Source organism: Dendrobates tinctorius, unplaced genomic scaffold (genome assembly GCF_039654945.1).
Source record: "Dendrobates tinctorius isolate UK_male_01 unplaced genomic scaffold, ASM3965494v1 ptg000117l, whole genome shotgun sequence".
In the NCBI taxonomy this organism is placed as follows: domain Eukaryota; kingdom Metazoa; phylum Chordata; class Amphibia; order Anura; family Dendrobatidae; genus Dendrobates; species Dendrobates tinctorius.
Genome location: NW_027361785.1, coordinates 12,470,789 through 12,496,628, shown reverse-complemented (window position 1 = coordinate 12,496,628; position 25,840 = coordinate 12,470,789). Strand labels below are relative to the sequence as shown.

General features: G+C 43.3%; 1 protein-coding gene and 1 long non-coding RNA gene across 5 annotated transcripts in view; one reads left to right on the top strand and one right to left on the bottom strand.

The window, feature by feature from the left end:
• Window positions 1-21,532, bottom strand: part of MGAT4A (alpha-1,3-mannosyl-glycoprotein 4-beta-N-acetylglucosaminyltransferase A) — a 115,204-nt gene extending 93,672 nt beyond the window's left edge. Inside the window, exons 1-2 of one of the 4 annotated variants that reach the window (XM_073590552.1) lie at window positions 21,401-21,532; window positions 9,692-10,027 (exon numbers count right to left, since the gene is read on the bottom strand). In XM_073590552.1, coding sequence (XP_073446653.1) covers window positions 9,692-9,785 — 94 coding nt within the window. In that variant the 5' untranslated portion in view covers window positions 9,786-10,027; window positions 21,401-21,532. Of the gene's footprint in view, window positions 1-9,691; window positions 10,028-20,741; window positions 20,761-21,366 lie in introns of those variants that run through there. The other 3 variants (XM_073590554.1, XM_073590551.1, XM_073590553.1) reach the window with 3 other exon arrangements.
• A 95-nt stretch (window positions 21,533-21,627) lies between these two features.
• The window catches only part of LOC141101449 (uncharacterized), a 99,450-nt gene continuing 95,237 nt past the window's right edge, over window positions 21,628-25,840 (top strand). Inside the window, exon 1 of the long non-coding RNA XR_012234978.1 lies at window positions 21,628-22,019. This is a non-coding gene — a long non-coding RNA (uncharacterized lncRNA). The remainder of the gene's footprint in view (window positions 22,020-25,840) is intronic.

Here is a 25,840-nt window from a genome sequence, read left to right as displayed (position 1 = left end):
TATGCACATGCTGCTGATTTTTCCACGCGGTTTTGCTGCGGTTTACAATCCGCAGCATGTCAATTGTTTAGTGCAGAAACGCTACAGTTTTACACCTCATCCACTATGAGGTGTAAAACCGCAGGGCAAAATACCTGTGGTTTTCTCTCCAAAATCCGCACACCAAAAAAACAACGTGTGCACACAGCCTTAGGGTTCTGTTTGCTGCACAGAGAGCATCATGAAGACCAAGGAACACAACAGGCAGGTCCATGAAACTGTTGTGGAGAAGTTTAAAGCCAGATTTGGATACAAAATGATTTCCAAAACTTTAAACCTCCCAAGGAGCACTGTGCAAGCGACCATATTGAAATGGAAGGAGTATCAGACCACTGCAAATCTACCAAGACCCGGCCGTCCCTCTAAAATTTCATCTGAAACAAGGAGAAGACTGATCAGAGATGAAGCCAAGAGGCCCATGATAACTCTGGATGAACTGCAGAGATCTACAGCTGAGGTGGGACAGTCTGTCCATAGGACAACAATTAGTCATACACTGCACAAATCTGGCCTTTATGGAAGAGTGGCAAGAAGAAAGCCATTTCTCAAGATATCCATAAAAAGTGTTGTTTAAAGTTTGCAACAAGCCACCTGGGAGACACACCAAACATGTGGAAGAAGGTGCTCTTGTCAGATGAAACCAAATAGAACATTTTGGCAACAATGTTAAACGATATGTTTGGCGTAAAGGCAACACAGCTCATCACCCTGAACACACCATCCCCACTGTCAAACATGGTGGTGGCAGCATCATGGTTTGGGCCTGCTTTTCTTCAGCAGGTTCAGGGAAGATGGTTAAAATTGAAGGGAAGATGGATGGAGCCAAATGGAGCCATTCTTGAAGAAAACCTGTTGGAGTCTGCAAAAGACCTGAGACTGGGACAAGACAAAGATCCCAAACATAAATCAAAATCTACAATGGAATGGTTCACAAATAAACATATCCGGGTGTTAGAATGGCCAAGTCAAAGTCCAGACCTGAATCCAATCAAGAATCTGTTGAAAGAGCTGAAAACTGCTGTTCACAAACGATCTCCATCAAACCTCACTGAGCTCGAGCTGTTTGCCATGGAAGAATGGGAAAGAATTTCAGTCTCTCGATGTAGAAAACTGATAGAGACATACCCCCAAGCGACTTGCAGCTGTAATCACAGCAAAAGGTGGTGCAACAAAGTATTAAGTTAAAGGGGCCAAATAATATTGCACGCCCCACTTTTCAGTTTTTGAATTTCCACAAAAACTTAAAATAATCAATACATTTCGTTCAACTTTACAATTGTGTCCCACTTGTTGATTCTTCACCAAACATTTACATTTGGTATCTTTATGTTTGAAGCATGATATGTGGGAAAAGGTTGAAAAGTTCCAGGGAGCTGAATATTTCGCAAGGCACTGTAATATAATAAATAAATATTACACACACACACAGTTAGGTCCATATATATTTGGACAGAGACAACATTTTTCTAATTTTGGTTCTAGACATTACCACAATGAATTTTAAACAAAACAATTCAGATGCAGTTGAAGTTCAGACTTTCAGCTTTCATTTCAGGGTATCCACTTTAAAATTGGATGAAGGGTTTAGGAGTGCCACCCTGTTTTTAAAGGGACCAAAAGTAATTGGACAATTGACTCCAAGGCTTTTTCATGGACAGGTGTGGGCAATACCTTCGTTATGTCATTCTCAATTAAGGAGATAAAAGGCCTGGAGTTGATTTGAGGTGTGGTGCTTGCTTTTGGAAGGTTTTGCTGTGGAGGAAACATGCGGTCAAAGGATCTCTCCGTGCAGGTGAAACAAGCCATCCTTAAGCAGCAAAAACAGAAAAATCCATCCGAGAAATTGCTACAACATTAGGAGTGGCAAAATCTACAGTTTGGTACATCCTGAGAAAGAAAGAAGGCACTGTGAACTCATCAATGCAAAAAGACCTGGGCGCCCACGGAAGACAACAGTGGTGGATGATCGCAGAATAATCTCCATGGTGAAGAGAAACCCCTTCACAACAGCCAACCAAGTGAACAACACTCTCCAATATCCAAATCTACCATAAAAAGAAGACTGCATGAAAGTAAATACAGAGGGGGTTCACTGCACGGTGCAAGCCACTCAAGCATCAAGAATCAAAAGGCTAGACTGGACTTTGCTAAAAAAACATCAAAAAGCCAGCACAGTTCTGGAAGAACATTCTTTGGACAGATGAAACCAAGATCAACCTCTACCAGAATGATGGAAAGAGAAGAGAAAAGTATGGCAAAGGCGTGGTACAGCTCATGATCCAAAGCATACCACATCATCTGTAAAACACGGCGGAGGCAGTGTGATGGCTTGGGCGTGCATGGCTGCCAGTGGCACTGGGTCACTAGTGTTTATGGATGTGGCACAGGACAGAAGCAGCCGAATGAATTCTGAGGTATTCAGAGCCATGCTGTGTGCTCAGATCCAGCCAAATGCAGCCAAACTGATTGGTCGTCGTTTCATACTACAGATGGACAATGACCCAAAACATAAAGCCAAAGCAAGCCAGGAGTTTATTAAAGCAAAGAAGTGGAATATTCGTGAATGTCCAAGTCAGTCACCTGATCTCAACCCAATTGAGCATGTATTTCACTTGTTAAAGACTAAACTTCAGACAGAAAGGCCCACAAACAAACAGCAACTGAAAACCATCGCAGTGAAGGCCTGGCAGAGCATCAAAAAGGAGGAAACAGCGTCTGGTGATGTCCATGAGTTCAAGACTTCAGGCAGTCATTGCCAACAAAGGGTTTTCAACCAAGTACTAGAAATGAACATTTTATTTACAATTATTTAATCTGTCCAATTACTTTTGGTCACTTAAAAACAGGGTGGCACATGTTAAGGAGCTGAAACTCCTAAACCCTGCATCCAATTTTAAATGTGGATACCCTGAAATGAAAGCTGAAAGTCTGAACTTCAACTGCATCGCTTTGTTCAAAATTCATTGTGGTAATGTCTAGAACCAAAATTAGAAAAATGTTGTCTCTGTCCAAATATATATATATATATATATATATATATATATATATATATATATATATATATATATATATATATATATATATATACACACACACACACATACATACACACACCTGGGGGGGCAGAACCTCATACTGTTAAGCAGAACCTCATATTGCACACCTCAGCTGCAGCAGAGCCTCATACTGCACACCCCTACACTTGAAGATAAAGCCTGCACCTTAAGAAGATGTGTTGATGAATGCAGTCTATTTATTCCAACTATCAATTGATGTTGATGTGTTACTGGGTGTCCTTTTGGACAGCTATGAGGTGTAGCTGACTGGTGCTTAAAAAAAAAAAAAAAAAAAAAAAAAGGAGTGTTAGTCTGTGTGCTACCCGGTTTTCATTCTTTTTGGTACAGATAAAATATGGATAGACAGATATGGATAAATGGATAGATAGAGCAGATTTCTAATCTGCTTTTGCTATTGAAAACATCTATGAGCTCAAAAACCTTTCAGGTGATGCGGTTTTTTAAAAAGCTGATCTGCTTTTGCAGCTGAAAAACGTATCCTCAAAAAAAAAAAAAACGCAGGAAAAACGCTGTGTGTGAATGTAGCCTTAGATCAGGAAAAGACCAGCCATTTATAGGACATTTCATAACTTTCCCAAATTCCTATGAAATATTCAGCACATTCTGCATTGAATTACTGTACCCAATTTATTATATATTTTAGGAGTCGGAGTCAGTCCATTTTATACCGACTCCACAGCCCTGGTATTGTTTAAGATTAATGTACTTGTTTTTCTTAAGTATACCCCTTTTCACATGTAAAGCACCATGGAATAAATGGCGTTATAATACAAGGAAGAGTGTGACTACACTTGAATTTTCATTTTTTTGTGGAATTAGGTTTTAATATCGCAGCAGGGGAACAGCAGCGATTAAAGAGATAATCTGTTTGCACAAGCCCATACAGTGCTGCAAGAAAGTCTACAGCCTTTGTTTAATTGATTCAAGATCAAACATTAAGTATGACATACGAGGAAACCTCATTGCGACAACTACAGAAAATTGCATTGGAAAGTGGACCCCTACTGGGTCGACTTCTCAAAATGATCCGGTAACATGAAACCTGGTCTGGACATGGAGGTGGTCTTCTTGAGGTTATTTTTTGGAATTTACTGTGTGTGCAATAATAGAGGAACCTGGAAAAAGGCAAATGTTTCTTTATTGTAGCAACTGCTTCTCAAAGGCTAAAGAAATGTCATCATGCAATATAAAGAATGAAAATACTCTGGGATTTTCGTGCCTATTTCATCTTATCACGCACTCAGAAATAGGACAGTAAAATAATTATATACAGAAATAAGATATTTGTGGCTTCTAATATAGAAAACTATGGATTAAGTTTACCATGGACGTACTTATTCAACAGAAGTTCTAAGGATGTGCCAAGGAAAATCTTCCATGACTGCCAACGCTGCTGTCAAGCTAAATATCATCTCCTGAATATCTATTTGTGTATATTATGGGATAATTCTTAATCTGTAATAAATTTAAAGGGAACAACAGTTTTTAATGCACTAACTAAAAAAGACTTCAAAATCTCCAGGATCAAGCACCAAAGCGGAGAAAAAAAATTATACTAGGCTAACTGACAATACAGAAAACTCGCTTTCCAACGCACTCGTCACCTGGGCACGCGGGCATCATACCAGCCACCACGTACGTGCACAGACCCGGAAGCGTGTCCCAGCGCACCTCACCGGGGCGCTCCCGAAACTCCAGCGCATGCAGTCCCGGGACTTCATGTCAGCCAGAGATTTTTGCCCCAAGAGGTCTCTGCCTGCACGGCGTCGCACCGACCTCCTGGCCGGTGTTACCTCACCCTCTGGAAAATATCCTCCTGGGCAAGTCAAGTACCGCTTTCTTTCAGGTTCCCACAAGGACAGGAAACCAAACTGATGCAGAGGAGAGGTACTGTCTTTTTATTCAGTAGGTTTCCTGTCCTTGATGGGCGGATACCCTCTCTCAGGTGGTGCAGTCATGGGAGAAGGGAAAAACTCCAGAGCGCGAGTCGTTCTATGTACAAGCTTGCTGCTCTAGCTAATAGTGGGACAGCTAAAGCAGACCCCCTACATATTACTTCCATACATACGTCTAAGACACATTAAACCCTTACACAATGACTTTGGCTGAAACACAGGTAACACGGCCAGAGATTGCTCTATGTCACTGATCATCACAGCCAGCACAGATGAATGAAATTGCATGTGGCCCACAAGGTATTGCACAGGGGTCATCCGTCACAAAATTGCAAAACCAGTTGGATTTTTGATACTTGCTTGCTCACAGAAACTGGTGGGTCACAATATGACCCCACTCACCTGTAATGCAAAAAAGCCATTGTTGCCACAGACTAAAAGGACAGCTTATAGGTAAACGTTCGTCACCTACTAATCTTCAATAAATACAAAAAAATTATAAAGTAGTGAGAGATGCAGATGGCTGAAGGCAGAGACCGTGTCGCCAGCGCAGACTGAGTGCAGGGCTCATGTGTTATAACCACAGGTGAGCCCCAGGAGCGAGAGTGCAGACACCGCTGGAACACTGCCGGCACGGGAGGAGAGTATAGGTATTTTTATTTTAACGGGAGCAAACATTCTGATTGAGAAGGGGTTGTCCTTGTAGTGGACCATCCATTTAAAAACAAAAATAACCATTTTGACTTTGCAGAAAATTCATGCATTATTTTAAAGATTTTGGTGCAAAACAGCAACCAATACCACAAGACAAAAAAGGAAAAAGCAAATGATGAATCTGGGCCTACAAGTTTTCATTCATTCATTCCTCTGTAACCTTGGTGTAGGATAAACATCAGGCTGCCAATTCTTCAGCAGGAGAGGCAGCTTAGGTGTGATTAATCACACACTACACAGCAACCTAGATTTCAGGGATGCAGCCTCATAGGCCAGATGGAGATTTTTACACACCGTGTGGAATAGGACACATTTTTATTTCATTTATATTGCAGAAAACTACAGTGCATGCGAAGCTGCCGAGTACTGCAGAGTTGTCATACTGTTGTGAACGGGACAACATAGCAGTCCCCAGCACATTACTATGTAGACGTCATGTGGATGAACTTAGCAGAAGAATACACTGCACTTGATGAGCAACAAGGCCCTTTCTAACATCTGCGTGAAAAGAGTCAGACCCCTATGTTCTGAATTTGAAGAGCCCCTTTGAACATATTTTTTCATGTCACTACTTATATAATATAGTCATGGGCATGAAATTGAATTTAAAGTCTGCCATTAGAAATTACAATCAAATTAGAAAAAAAAAGAAAAATATATATAAACAAACACCTCAAAAATTAAAGGGAACACTCAAATAACACATCCTAGATATGATTGAAAGAAACGTTCTCATTGAATATTTTGTTCTGTACAAAGTTGAATGTGCCGACAACAAAATCACACAAAAATCATCAATTGAAATCAAATTTATTAACCAATGGAGGCCTGGATTTGGAGTCACACGCAAAATTAAAGTGGAATGTAATGTCCTTAAAACAAGTCAAAATGATGCTCAGTATTGTGTGTGGCCTCCACGTGCTTTTCTACTGTAAAACGCCTGGGCATACTCCTGATGAGGCGGCAGATGGTCTCCTGAGGGATCTCCTCCCAGACCTGGACTAAAGCATCCACCAACTCCTGGACAGTCTGCGGTGCAACATGATATGATGTCCCAGATGTGCTCAATCGGATTCAGGTCTGGGGAACGGGCGGGCCAGTCCATAGCTTCAATGCCTTCATCTTGCAGGAACTGCTGACACTCCAGCCACATGAGGTCTGGCATTGTCCTGCATTAGGAAAAATCCAGGGCCAACCGCACCAGCATATGGTCTCACAAGGGGTCTGAGGATCTCATCTCGGTACCTATTGGCAGGCAGGCTACCTCTGGCGAGCACATGGTGGGCTGTGCGACCCTCCAAAGAAATGCCACCTCACACCATTACTGACCCACTGCCAAACCGGTCATGTTGAAGGATGTTGCAGGCAGCAGATCGCTCACCACGGCGTCTCCACACTCTGTCATATCTGTCACATGTGCTCAGTGTGAACCTGCTTTCATCTGAGAAGAGCACATGGCGCCCAGTGGCGAATTTGACAATCCTGGTGTTCTGTGGCAAATGCCAAGCGTACTGCATGGTGTTGGGCTGTGAGCACAACCCCCATCTGTGGACGTCGAGCCCATCCTCAAGGAGTTGGTTTCTAACCGTTTGTGCAGACACATGCACATTTGCGGCCTGCTGGAGGTTATTTTACAGGGCTCTGGCAGTGCTACTCCTGTTCCTCCTTGCACAAAGGCTGAGGTAGCAGTCCTGCTGCTGGGTTGTTGCCCTCCTACAGCCCCCTCCACGTCTCCTGGTAGCGCCTCCAGCCTCTGGACATTACGTTGACAGACACAGCAAACCTTCTTGCCACAGCTTGCATTGATGTGCCATCCTGGATGAGCTGCACTACCTGAGCTACTTCTGTGGGTTGTAGAGTCCATCTCATGCTACCATGAGTGTGAAAGCACAACTGTGAAGTACATTATTTAGATGTACGGGACATCTTGTTCTCAAAGACTCCATTTTTGTGCTTGCGACGCCATTTTCTTGTTTACCAGATAAATTTTGTAACTAGGGGAAGTTCACAGCTGTAATGAAACCAGACTGTCCCAGTCCGAACAAGATATGATATGAGACCCTGATGAATGTGCTATTGTTCTATTCTCTATGTCACGTAGCTAGGGACATGAATGTAGTTTCCGGTTTTCTTGCAATACTATTGGCTTGTAAAGTAAATGTGTTACGACGATGCTATTGGTAGTTGTGTACTACTATAAAAGAGGTGACATCATAAACGGGGTTAGCGATCTGCCTTGATCCTCCTATACATAGACACACGTCTCCGTCTGGTCATTCTCAGTTGCTAGCAATGCCCTGTGGATTAATTTGGAAATCACTTGGTCAATCGTGAAGGGTCACTTGATCCTCCCTCAATAACTCCCTCAACACAACCAACATTCAAAAGTGACCAAAACATCAGCCAGAAAGCATTGGTACTGAGATGTGGTCTGTGGTCCCCACATGCAGAACCACTCCTTTATTGAGTGTGTCTTGATAACTGCCAATAATTTCCATCTGTTGTCCATTCCATTTGCACAACAGCATGTGAAATTGATTGTCAATCATTGTTGCTTCCTATGTGGACAGTTTGATTTCACAGAAGTTTGATTTACTTGGACTTATATTCTGTTGTTTAAGTGTTCCCTTTATTTTTTTGAGCAGTGTATATGATATATACACTAAAGTGTGTATATATATATATATATATATATATATATATATTTTACACACACATACACGTGATTTATTCCTCTTAAATATGTCAATTTTACTTGGTGTTTAATAATGTAGATGTACAAAAACCAGGGCTGTGGAGTCGGAGTCGGGGAGTCGGAGTCGGTATAAAATGGACCGACTCCGACTCCTAAAATATATAATAAATTGGGTACAGTAATTCAATGCAGGATGTGCTGAATATTTTTTCATAGGAGTTTGGGAAAGTTATGAAATGTCCTATAAATGGCTGTTATATTCCTGATCTAAGGCTACATTAACACAGCGTTTCTCCTGTGTTTTTTGAGGATACGTTTTTCAGCTGCAAAAGCTGATCATCTTTTTAAAAAACTGCATCACCTGAAAGGTTTTTGAGCTCATAGATAATGTTTTCAATAGCAAAAGCAGATTAGAAATCTGCTCTATCCATTTATCCATATCTGTCTATCCATATCGTATCTGTACCAAAAAGAATGAAAACCGGGTAGTACACCAATATATATTCTGTTCTATCTAAATATCTTGATTATTGGATCATAAAAATGATTAAATGTCTGAGGTTCACATTGTACTACAATAAATTTTTCACTTAAATATAAGCAATATGTGTGGGAGTCGGAGTCGGAGTCGTGGAGTCGGAGTCGGTGTAAGGGAAATTGAGGAGTCGGAGTCGCAGGTTTGGCTTACCGACTCCACAGCCCAAAACCACACAATTTAAGTGTACATCAGATAACAGATTACAAAAAAAAATATTTATCAAGATCTGGTTTCAATTAATAAAAAAATATAATTATGAGTGATACATTCCCTTTACCTATATTTGATTTTTTTTATATTATCAAACTTACTATAAAAGTGAAATAATATAAATAATAATGTGAAATTTGTTATACCATATATTTTATTTATACATGCTATAAAAACAAAGTTTGGGTTCCTCAGCCATATTTTTTTCTATAATGCACTCAAATAGGTGGTATATGGGAGAACATTAGTCTGTGTACAAGTAAAGTTATTTGTTAGAATATGGTTGCTACATAAGCAGGCAGACCTGGGACGTGGGAATAGAACTCGGACTGTTTGCCGCAAGCTACCTATAGAACAAGGAAACGTTTCATGCCCACGTACACCACAAGGAATTGTGATCACTGTGTGAAGGATTAGCAGCAGAGATCAGTCATAGTATGCCCATTGATATGACATGAGAGGATTACCCTATATGGCCACATTTCAGTATGGTAGAATATTATTACAGTAGCTAATTACCTACCTTTCCCATTTTGCCAGGCAGTGTACCAAGACAGGCTAAGGAAAGAAGTGATGAACACTAACGCGGTGGCAACAGTTCCATTTCGGAGCCTCATTTCATTGCACCATCACAGTGGTTCAGTAATGTCTTCTCCAAGTATCAACGATGCAAAAAGTGAAAAAGGTCAATTTGTTTTTAACCAGCGCTGGGAATGCATCAATGGAACCGCCTCAGCTGGCAGGATAGGGAACCCTCAGCTCTTCCGCTTACACACAACATAATGACGTTCTTTCACTTCTCCTGCTCAGTTCCTGGAAACTTCACCTTGAGATCTGCTCCGTTTTCTTGTCTCTTTTACTTAAAGACAAGAGAAAAAAAATATATTTTCAGTAAGGGTTGGCTCACCTCAGCGTTAAAAGTCAGCGAGTGTAATGTGAGAAAACCAATGTTAGTTAATTAGGCATTACTCATCTGCGAGGTTTGTCTCTCCTAGAACTGAGGTGAGGAAATATTTGCAGCATGCTGCGTATGGCCATGTAAAATGGCTGAAAGTCAGCAACGAAAGTCAATGGGTGCGAGGAGAGGAAGGGGGGGGGGGGGGGGAAACATACACAGACCATGCGATTTTTAAGCACCCATCTCATAGGAAACCTGAGATTACATCAGTCAAGTACAGTAAATTCACAGCGTGAACCAGCTATGAACTCCAGTCACCTTACTGATGTCAGCACTCTGCTCTAAGTTCACACGTGGCGTTTTTTTCACGTTTCTGCGGCGGTCTTTCCGCGAAAAATAAGCATCCCATGCATTCCTATGGGATTCCGCAATGCTGTGCTAATGCTGCTGTTTTTACTGCTGCGGAATCGCTTTGCGGTAAAAAAACGCAGCATGCTCATTAATTTTGCAGAATCGCGGCGATCCCGCACCCATAGGAATGTATTGTTCTGCTTACTTTCCGCTTGTGGCTGTGCACACCATGCGAAAAGTAAGCAGAACAATTGCTGATGGTACCCACGGTCCGGAGGAGAGGAGACTGTCCTCCGGGCTGTGGGTACCATATCCCTGTAAAAATTAGAATTTAAAATAAAAAATATTGTTATTCTTACCTTCCGACGTCCCGTGCAGCCTTCACGCCTCTCCACGCTCTTGTTCCCAGTAATCCTTTGTGAAAATGCCCGCGATGACATCCGTTCTCGCGGGATCGCGAAGTCTCGCTGTCATCGCGAATTACCGCGAGACGTCGCGATCCCGCGAGAACGTACGTCATCGCGGGCATTTTCGCAAAGGATTACTGGGAACGAGAGCGTGGAGAGAGGCGGGAAGGCTGCGCGGGACGTCGGAAGGTAAGAATAACACCATTTTTAATTTTTTTTTGTTATTTTTTACATTTTATCTTTTACTACTGATGCTGCATAGGCGGCCTCAGTAGTAAAAAGTTGGTCACACTTGTCAAACACTATGTTTGACGAGTGTGACCAACATGTCAATCAGTTCTCCAAGCGATGCTACAGATCGCTTGCAAAATGCTAGTTTTTCCGCGGGAAAATGGCGGGAATTTAAAATGAGATTTTCCCGCGGAATGGAATTCCGGAACTCTCGCGGTAATTTCCACGAGAGTTCCGCTACGTGTGAACTTAGTCTAAAGCTACAATATTCACGCTCAGCGCCTCCTGGATGCCGGGCAGAGAGGTTGCAAAGCATCCACATGTAGCTGAGTAGGGCTCGTCACGGGGAAAGTGGAACATCGGCGGACAGGTGAGGATTTGTGTTTTTTTTTTATTTTTCTTTGTATATTAATAAATGGATAAAAGAGGGTCGGGGAGTTTTTATGTCAAATAAAGTACTTTACTCTGTGTTTATTACATTTGACTATGAGGTTAGTAATGGGGGTGTTTTACAGATGCCGCTCCATTACTAACCCCTGGGCTTGATGTCAGCTAACATTACAATGCTAAAATCAATCCCAATACTACTAGTCCACTTGCCAACACACCAGGGCAAGTGGGAAGAGGAAGAGCCGAGACCAAGCACCAGAATTGACACATCTAATGGAAGTGCCATTTCTGGGGTCTTTGAGTGCTGATGTTCTTAGTCTGTAAGGGGGCACAATATCCATGGCCACTCTCTAGGTTATTAATATCAGCCTGCAGCTGTCTGCCTAGCCTTTGCTGGTTAGTAAAGATAGAAGGACTCCACGTAATTTTTTTTTTTTTTGAGGGGGGGGGGGAGGGGGTCACCCTTGATAATAACCAGTAAAGGCCAAGTAGACAGCTGTGAGTTGATATTAATAGCCTGGGAAGCTCCATGTTTATTTTCTCCTTCCCAGGCAATAAGCATCAGCCGCCAACTGTCTGCTTTCCCTTAGCTGATTAAGAATCATATGGGGGACCCCACACCATTTATTTTAATTCTTTAATTATTAGCTAAATACATGTACAGTAAACTACTTACGAACTGCACCAATTACATATCTCAATTGCATATTTCTATATCTGTATAGAAGATTGTTTTATTAGTTCGAAAACTACGGTAGCTTGAAATGGCAGAGAATTACTGTTTGTAAAAGCTGATGTTATATGGATGCTAGGTGAGAAAAAAAAAATGGCCAGACACTCCAACTTTTCTGGATGAGAATCTCAGCTACTTTTTATACGCAGATGTGAGCGAACCCTAAACGGAAGTCTGGGGCTACGGCTGAGTGTAAAAAGACTCAGGTCACAAAGAACCACAAGGCATAACGTCTAACAAGATAAGTCAGTGTCATATCGATGCTCTTCCGGGGCCTTCCTGTAAAATTTAGAGGGGGAATTACCTATTTTACCAGCTATCCTTCCTATATAGTCAGTTATTTCTATATGACCAGCAATCTTCCTACATTACCAGCTATTCTTCCTACATTGATGGTTATTTCTATATGTCCAGTTATTATTTCTATATCACTAGTTACTAACTATTATACCTATATGACCAGTTATAATTTCTATATCATTAGTTATTTTTCCTATACTACTAATTATTTCTATATCAGTATTTACTATTTGCTTCTATATTATCAGCTATTACTCAGAGATCACCAGTTATTAACCCCATTTTTCCATTACCAGTTATTATTTCTATATCACAAGTTATTTCTACATGACCAGTTATTAACCCTGATATTTCTATATTACCAGTTATTGTTCCTATATCACCAGGTATTATTTATTCATTTTTTGTAACTCATATTTTGAGAATTTACAATAAATAACATTAACACCAAAGGCAAATCATTACTTTTGCATGCAGGCTCAAAACAGAAGACCAATTAAGAAGTAAAAAAAAAAAATTATAAAGCCAAATAAAGCCTGAAACCCCACCCACTCATCTCCTAAACCAGACTGTTCAACAACTTACACACAATTAGCATATACACCAAATATGACACACTGAGAATCTAATAAATAGCCAGCAAGAACCATTGATAAGCTTGACTACTAATTAAACAAGATACATAGATTTTCAACTCCTTTTGAACAGGATGTCAAGTGTGTCTCCTCAACCCAGCTAAAACATGTGGAATACACACACCCAAAAAGCACAAAGGCCCATGGGGCACTCTAGACAATTACCTCTAACCAAAAAAGTACAGAGGGTAAAACAAGTATTAAACACGTCAACAATTTTCTATGTAAATATATTTCTAAAGGTGCAATTGACATGAAATTTTCTCCAGTTGTCTGTGAATTCTCTGAAGTGTGATCTCACCAAGGTCACCGTAGTTCAAGAACTCAGCTAGGAACGCAACCTCAGTGACAAGCAGTAACCTGGATCACGTCACCGCCGGTCACTGAGGTGGAGCTTGCAGCAGCTCAAAACCGGTTTGTCCCCAGACATGGATTACGGCGTGGGACAGAATGATGGACAGGTGAGATATGGTTGTTTTTATTTTTGTTTTATTACAGGAGACGAGGGCTTCAATGAAATGGGCGTTAGGCGAGTATAGCTGTATTTGTTATTTAAAAAAAAAAAAAAGTAAGAGTGTGTTTTTTATTTCAAATAAAGGACTTTATACTGGCTGTGTGTTTATTTACCATATAACTATAGGATTAGTAATGGATGGCTGTCTTACAGACACCTCTCCATTACTAAGCTGTGGGCTTGATTTCACCGGACAATACAAAAGTGACATCAACCCCACAAATATGATCCCCACTTGCCACTACTACAGGGCAAGTGGGAAGAGCCAGGCAAACCTCCAGAATTGGTGCATCTAACAGATGCGCCTTTTCTGAGTGGCTGCGGGCAGCTATTTTTAGGCTGGGGGGGGTCCAATATCCATGGCCTCTTATCAGCCTGAGAATACCAACCCCCCCAGCTGTCTGCTTTAGCTTGGCTGGTTGTCAAAACTGGGGTGACCCCACGCTGTTTTTTTAAAAAAATTATTTGTTTAAATAATCAAAAACTACGGCATGGGGACCCCTCTATTCTTGATAACCAGCCTTGCTAACGATGATAGTTGCAGCCTGCAGCTGTCAGTTTTGCCTAGCTATCAAAAATTCTGATTTTACTGCCGATCAGAGGAAGCGTTTGCTGCTCTGTCATGCACATGACAGTGCGAGAAACACCTGGTGTTCGGGGTGCCGTACCTGAGCAGTAACACAGACTTCCAGGTGAAGTCTGTATTCAGGCTCAATGCCTGAACAGTAGGTGTTCGGTACTGACGCCAAATTTTACTGTTTGGGTTCGCCCATCTTTACTTATTATTCCAAGAACTAGTGAATAAAATTAACTTTTGTTTTTGGGAAAACCCCTTTAACTTTGTCCCAAGCTTTTGACATCATAGCCAAAGTCGGGATAGGTCGACCCATCTCCAAGGTTGCCAAAGGAGGGAAATGCCTCGCTACATATGGAGCCAATGTCTTCGGTTGTCCCACCCACCTCAACTGCTGCAACTGGGTAGCCAAACTACAGATCTAAGGGTTACGTAAAAGCCAAATCCCCTGAATCCATACTCCCTTGCAATGTTTCTAATTTGACTCTTGCCCCCTTTTTCTTCCACACAAATGTCCTAAAAATGCTCTGGATTTTATGAAACGATCTTAGTGGGAGTCTTATGGGAGAATTATGTGATATGCAGAGTAGCTGAGGCATTAGGATCATTTTAATCTACCGTATATACTCATGTATAAGCAGAGATTTTCAGCACAATTTTTTGTGCTGAAAACGCCCCTCTCGGCTTATACACGAGTCATACATCAATACTCACCCTCCGTCGCTGGATCTCCATCTTCCCTGCATCTCTGTTATCCTGGGGCCGGCAGCTCTTCCTGTTCCTTTGCAGAGCGGTCATGTGACCCCGTTCATTAAGGTCATGAGTATGGACGCATATCCACTCCCATACATTACCTTAATGAGCCGGGTCACATGACTGCTCTGCAAAGGAACAGGAAGAGTTGCCCCAGGATAACAGACAGATGCAGGGAAGATGGAGATCCAGGGAAGCCAGGAGGGTGAGTAGGAGGGGAGGGGGTTGTGTGTACTGTTTGGCACTGCTTAAGGGGCATTCTGGCACTGTTTGTGTGCTCTCTGGCATTGTTTATGGGGGAGTTCTGCCTCTGCTTATGGTGCATTCTGGTACAGTTTGTGTACTGTCTGACACTGTCTATGGGGACAATATGACACTGGGGACAATGTGACACTGTGTATGGGGGCACTCTGGTACTGCTATGTACTCTTTGGCATGGTTTGCGTGTACTCCCTGACTTCTTAAGGGGCACTTTGGCATCGTTATATGTACCCCTTGACTGTTTATGGGGGCGCTATGATATGTGTACTCCCTGACTGCTTATGGGGGCGCTCTGGCATCGTTATATGTACTCCTTGACTGTTTATGGGGGCGCTATGATATTATGTGTACTCCCTGACTGTTTATGGGGGTGCTCTGACACTTGGACACATATTATGTGATGACTGTGATACCAGGACAGGGATGAGGGGACAATGCATACCCGGCTTATACTCGAGTCAATAAGCTTACCCAGCTTTCTGTGGCAAAATTAGGTGCCTCTGCTTATACTCAGATCGGCTTATACACGAGTATATACGGTAGTTGCACCAGCTTGTCAGACATTGGAAGCCTACACCACATAACCTCTACAGTAAATTTATGGAGAAGGTCAGAATTATCCAACACCTATTTAGTAGGGCTAGAAGAAACCACTATAACCAGCTATTTCAATTTGCACACTATTTATAGGTGAGAGTTCCCCAGACAGCAGCTCGGGAGTAGATTTAACTCAATTAATAAGTAACCCAAAAGCATTGGCCAAAAGTAATTATTTCTACATCAGTACTTATTCTTTCTACATCACTAGTTAAAATTTAAGGGGGGATGGTCGAGAATTTTACATTGGTGGCCTATCTCAGAGCCAGGTCATTCATTGGAAAGTCTGCCTGCTGATGGTTTCCATGTAATAACTGACCAGAACCCGCTACAGTTGTACTCTGTGAATAACAGAATGATGACCCAAAAACATTTCTATATGATTCCCAGTCATGATGATGGACAATGAAGGAACGGTGTGATGATAGTAATGGACTATGACGACAACCAGCAGACAATGACAGGAGGGAAAATTAGGCAGCAAAGTGGTCGGCTGTATGTTGTTGTTTGTTATGGTATTGTATGTATATGTGTGTACACGAACCTCGGGCGGCAAAAGAAATGCGGTGGCTAAACAGCTTTTAGCGCTATGGGCTGTGTGTGTTGATTATGTTGTTGGTGTCTCTCCTGTGCGTACAGTAGTGTGCAAAAGTATTATTCATGTGGCTTCCATCATCAGCATCTGGTGACTATAACACTGCGGGGCTGGGAATCTCGGGCATGCGCAGTAGTTATCTGCGGCTCTCATGCCCAAGATTCCCTGCCCCGCAGTGTGAATAAATCATAAGCGACTGCGGGGCGGGATCTGTGGCCGCGCGATATGAAGGCCGGTATGTGATCTGAGAGCACGGGCATGTCTGGCAGCGCTGACTGCGCATGCCCAAAAAGATATAGTACAGCGCAGGCGCTGCATTTCAAAAGAAAACTCAGGAGGCGGCGTCAAATACGAAATGAGTGATGGATGCGAGGCGTCTGTCAGAGGGGGATAGACCTGCCCCCCTGTCAAATTTCAGGTATTTGTAAACAATTTTATAAACGATTATTTCTGCGGTGGAAGGGACGATAAGTAAAAGAGCCACCTTGACAGAATGCAGCATTAGTGCTGTACAAGGTGGCTTTTTTACTTAAAAACCCCTGGGGTGGGGGGGTGACAGGTTCCCTTTAACTCTGTGAACAACATATCAACTGGATTATAGCTAATCCACCATGACTCATTGAAAAGCAAAATGTACATCAATTAAATGTAAAAATGGTCAGGCTAAATGGGTTTTTTTTTTGTATATTTTTAAACTTGACAGGGGAAAGGAAAAAGAAAATTAAAAAACACACTCACTCCTGGAATCCATCACCTTACTGGATGAGAAGCAATGACACCCTGACCACCAACCACTTGGCATTAGAACCATACAGTGACCTCAGCGGTCAAGTCCCTTGGTGGTCATGGCATCATCATTTCCAGTCCAGAGGAGACTGTCAGAGTGAAGTCTACAGGCTGGATTTCCCCTGTCTAGTTTAATGGGGTTGCATGAAAAGCTATGCAGTGCAGCAAAAAAAATGGAACACAAAACCTTTGTCTTACATCTTGTGACTGCCAGGAGACACAGGACAGGGATCAGAGGAATGGCAGCTGGTCCAAGAGGTAAGTATATCAGGCTTGGACCGGCCCACAGGAGAATCCTCTGGTGGGCCCCTGTGCAAGAGTAGACCACTGCCCTTTTAGGTGAGTAGTACTTAGCAGAATATACCTGAATCACTATGTACAGACAAAAGTGGCATCTTGTTCATTTAACAATCTATCCTTTATCACAAATCTATAAAAATTAATTGGATAATGTCACATTTGTATGTAGCTGAAAAGTGGGGCCATGGATTTGGTAACTGGTGGGCGCTTGGCACCCCAGTCCAACACTGAGTATAACGTTTTGGGTTTTTTTTTGTGGTGCACAGAAGGGGTTATCCATCGGTGGATGGATTAAAAATAGACTGAAGAACCCCTGAGTAGGATCCACTTATCAGAGTCCCTGTAATTTGGGACATATGGACAGGACTTGTCTTTGTGATACAACGTCTTCACTATCCGTGGTACTAATAAAGCCACCTTAGCTGCAATGAATAATACATCAAATACTTGAAAATAAGCCATATTGTTAATGCATATAAACACCGCTGCCATATAATAGGAAGGGATATGCTATAAATATGAACCACATACACTAAACATAGAAATGACTCACTAGCAAAATGAGTAACGGAACAAAGTCACTTACAAATACACCTAAAAGTCACAGAGCTTCAGAAAGAAAAAGCAGCCCCTATACTAGGGTGAGCGAGCCGACAATCTGCAGCTACAGGTATGCAATTACTATGACATACGGTCCACTCACCAGCATCACTATTAGGGCTAGTTCACATGCAGCATTTTTTATATGCTCGCCTCCATCAGTTTTTCAAAAATCTCATTCACATTATGCATAGATCGTTGACCATTGACATAAAAAATGCCTAGCTGCAAAAATAAATTTTAAAAAAAATGCACCAAAAGTGTGGAATTTTCACTGTGGTTTTCAAGCCGGAAAATATCCCCCCCCCCCCAACCAGAAAAAAAAAAAAAACTAGCCGTGAACAAGCTCTTAGGGGATCACACCGATTTCCAGGTTTTAATAGCCTGGCCTTAGGATTAGGCAGAGCACCCATCACTATTTCAGCTATGAATGCTGTGAGAGAAGGCCCCCCAGGATGTCCGGCACAGGACAGCTTCTCCCTACACATAAACGTTCCCCATGTTGTACCGCAGAAGCAAGATGTAGCAGAGGCAGAAATACTACTGCGCGCGTAGAGGCCAAGTTACACAGAAATGAGCCTGATAACTTATCATACAAACCAATGATGTAAAATATGAGGACAGTCAGACGAGACCTGGTCACACGATTCAGCAATCACACATGGCAGCTCTAAGAATCGGATTGTGGATGCCATCTGGACTTATTGAACAAATTCACCTATAATATCCCACTGGAGACAAACCCAGTAGAGCCAATACCAATAATTGCTCAATAGGGCTAAGAGCATGGCTGACTCCCCCCCCCAAACCTACCCACAAGTATTAAAGTACTGCTGGGAGGCATCAATTATTAACTCCTGAATCTAATGTCATCACTGTGCTGTGCTACAGCCAAGTGACTCCGCGCTCTGCATATCAAAGAAACTGCAGTGCCAATCACCCAGAATATCACAGTACAGGAAAATCACCCCCATCATCTCCTTCTGGCAGGACATTACGAGAACGGATTCCCACTTAAACACCTAATGCTAACTACTCAAGTACTCGGGGGGCCTCTGATGAGTCCCTGAGGGGGAGCTTTCCAATGACTTCACTGAACTACACTCTTACAAGGCTGCTGATAAATGTATTGATTTCTTGTTCTGGCAAGATGCTTGATCTCATACTACTAGTATATATTCCTGCAGTCATGTGTACCAGTGTGTCACTCGAGGGCAGACTATCCACATTGGGGCAGCCACACATGGGGCAAAAAGGTAAAAGGAACCCCACCTCTACCTCCAAAGCAGCAAGCAGGGGCCAAAAGGTAAAAAACCCCACCGCTACATCCAAAGCAGCAAGCAGGGTCCAAAAGGTAAAAGAAACCCCACCGCTACCTCCAAAGCGGCAAGCAGGGGCCAAAAGGTAAAAGAAACCCCACCACTACGTCCAAAGCGGCAAGCAGGGGCCCAAAGGTAAAAAGAATCCCACCGTTATCTCCAAAGCAGCAAGCAGGGTCCCAAAGGTAAAAGAAACCCACCGCTACCTCCAAAGCAGCAAGCAGGGGGTCCAAAGGTAAAATGAATCCCACCACTACCTCCAAAGCAGCAAGCAGGGTCCCAAAGGTAAAAGAAACCCACCACTACCTCCAAAGCAGCAAGCAGGGGCCAAAAGGTAAAAGGAATCCCACCGCTACCTCCAAAGCAGCAAGCAGGGGGTCCAAAGGTAAAATGAATCCCACCCACTACCTCCAAAGCAGCAAGCAGGGGCCAAAAGGTAAAAGAAACCCACCACTACCTCCAAAGCAGCAAGCAGGGTCCCAAAGGTAAAAGAAACCCACCACTACCTCCAAAGCAGCAAGCGGGGGCCAAAAGGTAAAAGGAATCCCACCGCTACCTCCAAAGCAGCAAGCAGGGGGTCCAAAGGTAAAATGAATCCCACCCACTACCTCCAAAGCAGCAAGCAGGGGCCAAAAGGTAAAAGGAATCCTACCGCTACCTCCAAAGCAGCAAGCAGGGGGTCCAAAGGTAAAATGAATCCCACCCACTACCTCCAAAGCAGCAAGCAGGGGCCAAAAGGTAAAAGAAACCCACCACTACCTCCAAAGCAGCAAGCAGGGGCCAAAAGGTAAAAGGAATCCCACCGCTACCTCCAAAGCAGCAAGCAGGGGGTCCAAAGGTAAAATGAATCCCACCACTACCTCCAAAGCAGCAAGCAGGGGCCCAAAGGTAAAAGGAATCCCACCACTACCTCCAAAGCAGCAAGCAGGGGGTCCAAAGGTAAAAGGAATCCCACCGCTACGTCCAAAGCAGCAAGCAGGGGCCAAAAGATAAAAGGAACCCCACCGCTACCTCCAAAGCAAGCAGTCTCTGCCATAGAAACATTATTGGACTGCGAGGGTCCAATATACCGGTAATGCACAGGTGCCTGCGTGTCTGCGTCCACCCCTGGTACTGCTGCCTCTTTTTCATCATTGCAGCCATTGGGAGAAGTACAAAGTTAATTTTATTAGGTATGCCGGACTCCGAGGGGACATAAACCCACATTTAGAAACATCTTTATAGGGAAAACAGCCCACGGGACCCTGGTTAGAATTCGGAACCTCCATGACAGGTTTCCTGGAGAAGACACAGTGTGAACATACCCTAATATCCCAATGTATAACTGACCTAAATCGGGGGCACGGTCTCATCAGATATGCTGCCCATCATCTCCACACCTTCTGGTGAGAAGCACAGGGCATCACTCCATTACTGTGCCCCTGGGTGGGCTCTCCTGCTGTAGGCAACCATAGAAGCTTCCGGGCACGGGTGGCACCAGGAATGTCACGGCACTGCCAGGACTGGGTGGTAGGGTCCAAGCCAATCACTGGGTCGTCATTGTCACAGTGTAGGAGAAGTGCATGAATAGCAATTCCCGCCAATCATCTCACAGCCGCACAGATGGAGGGATTTTAGCTTCTCTCTTAATGGAGTCTCCCAGTGTCCTTGCTCTCCATAACAACCAACCACGACCCCTTGTTTCTCCAGTGTTATTTAGGAGGACTGGCACTTCCCATGGACAGAGCCATGACCAGGGAGAAGACGGGGGTCACACCGTGCCAGGGTGGGCAGAGCCTGAGGGGTCACACCCCAGCCGAGACCTGCGCTCCAGGACACCGCGAGCTGTCCGGACACTGACCCCTGCTGCAGAGCACGGGGCCCACACACACGCATGCTCTGTGAGCACGACACCCTCCCTGCACGGCAGCCAGCCCGTGTCACCCGTCATACACACCGCACGCGGGCCACTCACGTCGTCTATCCGCTGAGCGCCGCACTCCACACACCGGTCTCCATGCTGTGTCCGGCCGCGGCGGGATCTCCACGCATCCTGTCAGCCTCACCGCCGCCTCCGCTTACACCTACACCGACAGTGGCCGCCTGCCGGACTCCAGCGCTCCGCCCACTACTGGGAGGCGACCAATCCCAAGCGCTCAGGGGCGGAAACCAACTGTCATCAGTGGAGCCGACCCGAAGGTCTGTCAATGAGGCCGCGCCCCCTGCCAGTGCAGCAGCCGGTGGCGCAGAGACTGACAGCAGTGGAAGAGCTGCGGGAGGAGGGATGGTACCAGGGGAGGACAGCAGACAGGCCCGAGGGCTGGAGGCAGGTCGGGAGGATGCACTGGCTGACGCTCAGAAAGGGTTAATGAGAATCGTAAATTGCTGAAATCAAGTCAAATCCATAGGAGTTACTGTTATATCATAGAAGCTAAAGGGCCTCTCACACTTAGCGATATTGCTGTGTCTGATACTTACCTCCGACCGGCTCCCCCGCTGATTATCGCTGATCGCGTGAGAACGTCCTGGACCATTTCTCGTCATCAGCTTCCTGCGGCGCTTCCTGTGGAGAGACGAGCGACAAGTGTGGAGCCGGGCGGGAGGACGCAGGATCGCCTCGTCTGACAGGTAAGTAGCGACCCCCGACCGCTGCTATGTCGCTGGTGAGATCTGCCTGTGTGGCAGCTCACTAGCGACCACTTGTACCAGCGATCCTGACCGCGTCATATCGCTGGTGCGTCGCTAAGTGTGACAGTACCTTTAGGAACACATGATGATGAGGAGGGGAATGCCTGATGGGCACAACTTCATAATGACAGAGGGAGCAACAAACAGTGAAAAGGACTGAAGAAGACACTAAAGTTATTGGGAGGAGATAGATTCCACATATATTATCTATTCTATTATTCCTAAACACTGTTTTTTGGTGATCCCTTTGTATCCCCGTTCATACTGCACCCACACGCACAAGTGATACACCATTTGAAAGGTAAACTTGCCCCCTTCAGTAAGAAAATAGCCAAACAAACCACACATCCACAATTTGATCACAACATACAATTTAAACATTAATTTTCATAAACCTGCAGTAAGGAAAAGTGACCTGCAGGTGGCACCACAGGACCCCAAAGCACACTACCACAAAGCTGCTTACAGACATCACAAACAAATCCAAACATTTGCCTTGGGGGCTTTCCAGCTTGCCAAACTGCTTGCCCAGCCTATTTTAGCCAAATTGGAGGATTGCACACTTCACTGCAGGTGAGTCACATATGCAAACACATTTGTCTGCATGCACTGCTTTTTCGGTGATTACTTCGCCCCACACTCACAAATGGTGAGTCACATATGCAAACACGTTTGTAAACATGCACAGCTTTTCGCTGATTACTTCGCCCCACACACACAAATGATACACCATTGGAAAGGTAAACTTGCTCCCTTCAGCAAGAAAAGAGCCAAACAAACCACACATTCACGATTTTATATCTAAATACAGTTTAAACATTAAGTTTCATAAACCTGCAGTAAGGAAAAATGACCTGTAGGTGGCACCACAGTACCCCAAAGCACACTACCAACACATTTGTGAACATGCACTGCTTTTTCGCTGATTACTTCGCCCCACTACACACACATGATCCACCATTTGAAAGGTAAACTTGCTCCCTTCAGCAAGAAAACAGCCAAACAAACCACACATTCACGATTTTATCACTAAATACATTTTAAACATTCATTTTCACAAACCTGCAGAAAAACACAATGACCTGCAGGTGGCACCTCAACCGGAAAACATTTTTTGGCCTCTACTTATCAAAACAATTTGTTGTATTACCAATCTACATATATAAATACCTGTCTGTGTTCATCATCTCATGAAGTACATTTACATTTGACCAGCTTGCTTTTTCTGAAATTGCCTGCGCCCCTGACGACCAAAGTGTGAGAATTTTGCACAGGCCAAGCTAGTTATTATTATTATTAGAAATAATAATACATAATGCATAAAAAGAAGAAAAATAATTGCTAGGGGAATAGATTATACAGATAATAATGCATAAAAAAAACATAAAAAGAACTAAAGTAATTAGGATGGGAATAGATTACACAAATATTATAAGAAATATAATAATGGTGGTGGTAGTAAAAAAAAAAACTAAAGTAATTGGGAAGAGATTCTACAGATAATAAATAATAATAATTTAAAAGATCTAAAGTAGTTGGGAGGGGAATAGAATCTTATATCTAATAATAATAATAAACACAAGGCTCCACTAGAATTTCAGTACTTTCAGCATTAGCTGCCTCATTAGGCCATGGTCAGTAATTAGTCAGTATTTTACCTCAGTATTTGTAAGCCAAAACCAGGAGAGGAACAATCAGCAGAAAAGTATAATAGAAACCTGTCACCACTTCTGGATTTATCACCCACACCTGGTTTTGGCTTACAGATACTGATCTAAAATACTGACCAAATACTGAGCGAGCGTGTCAACGTGGCCTGACGCTAATGAGACACTGGACACTCCAGCTATTGTCCCCTACCCTTGATGACGCTCCTTGCACAACTTGCGACCACAAATCCAACCAAGAAGCCAAGTTTAGATTGTCTAGCTAGGCTTACAGCTTACAGACAGGTTTTGGTTTGGTTCAACGTGGATTTGTTCGAAAATCCATATAAAAATACTCTTTGAATGTGTTTCCTATTGATTTCACTGGGAAATCCACATTGCTGATCATACGGCGAGGATTTTTTTCCTGATGACGTTTTGAAAATCACAGTGAGGAAAAAAAATGTGACATGTCTCTTCTTTGAGGCGGACTCTCCATGTGGAATATGCTTCAAACTTGACATAAGTCAAAGGCTGCAAGAAGCGAGTAGGAAAAAACAGATTTATTAACAAAAAAAAAAAGTTTTAAGAACTGAAAACTTCATGAAAAACTGTAAGTATTTCTGAGGTAGATTTCTATTGAAATGTCTGAGCTTATCTTACTCGGATGAAATGGGTTTACAGTGACCCACGCACATGAAGTTTCCAGAACAAATTCGCCATGTGTCAGCATAGCCTTATGGTGCGATTTATGTGCTAGTGGACCGCTGCAGTCCTACTGAACCTAATTAGCGACAGACTGACTTCTGTTTAGTACTACCAGCGATGGTTTGGGTTTTGCATCAGTCTTTATAAGCCAAATCCTGTTGTAAAATACTCCTTAGAATTCGACAGTGTACACGACCCAAGGTGGAGCGTACAGCATAGATTTTAGTTTCTGAGGACATGCTATTGATTGTTATTGGCACATCAGTCTGAAGTAGCCATTTCCACACAGTAATATAGACATGTTTCTAAATCTCATGAAATATCTATTCTTGGTGTTTCCAAGATCATAGCAATAAAAGGGATCAAAACGTTATTGCACATCAAAGTGATTTGATCATTACAATTATCACAATAGTCTAAAATCCTCATTATACGGCTTCACTTTATCACTAAAAAGTGACTATCCATAGTCAAGTATAACCACCCTACCTGGTACCCTCGGTTTGCCTCTCTGGTGACCCCATCCTGCTGTATCAAAGATGGCCACCTCTACAACATGAGGAGAGCAGTGGTAAGTCTGCACCATGCCTCCCCTGTAGAGATGAGCAGATTGATTCACAGGACTCCAGTCCAGCGGCCAAGTCAGTGGTACCTGATGGATAGATGGGAGGCCTCAACTTCTGGCATCCCCCGACGCGACTTTTGATTAGCCATGGCAAGTGCTATATTATCTATGTGTTACGTCGCACAGGTAACAGTGCACTAGCCCTGACAGACCAAATGGAGTGCCAAGATGCCGGTAGGTAAGAGAGTCACGGGACTCCCGTCTCACTGCCAGGTACCACTGACCTGGACACTGTACCAGGGTCCCGCAAATTGATCTGCTAATCTCTGCTCCCCTGCCTTTCCTATAGTGTGGGAATATGGTTCAGACTTATCTTAGGCTATTGCAGTAACCATCTTAGATGTAGCAGTACCAAGGCTGACGGTCATATTAATTCAGAGTCATTTCATGACTATCAGTTAAGTAATTCATCCTCTATAAAAGGCAAGCTCAGAATATCACGTCACCATGAATGGAAAACATTGCTGTGCGACAGGAGAGAGGACAGACTGCGGCCACACGCTGTAATAAGTGAGGGAACTTATGACGATTGTGTTCCCGGTACCGTAGTAGCAAATAACGTCGTCTGTGTGCAGGGGCACAAGGAGACGTGTGTTTCCCAAGAGTATAGTGTGCATTGATCTTTATAAACTCATCTGCATACGACAACCTACTACCAGACCTGGAAAAACACTTCTGAAGATTGTACACAATATTAAAGAGTATTAAAAGATATCATTTGTATTTATAGAATTTTTTTTTCAGAAATTTTTTTTAGAAGAATGTCTGCTATCTTCATAGTT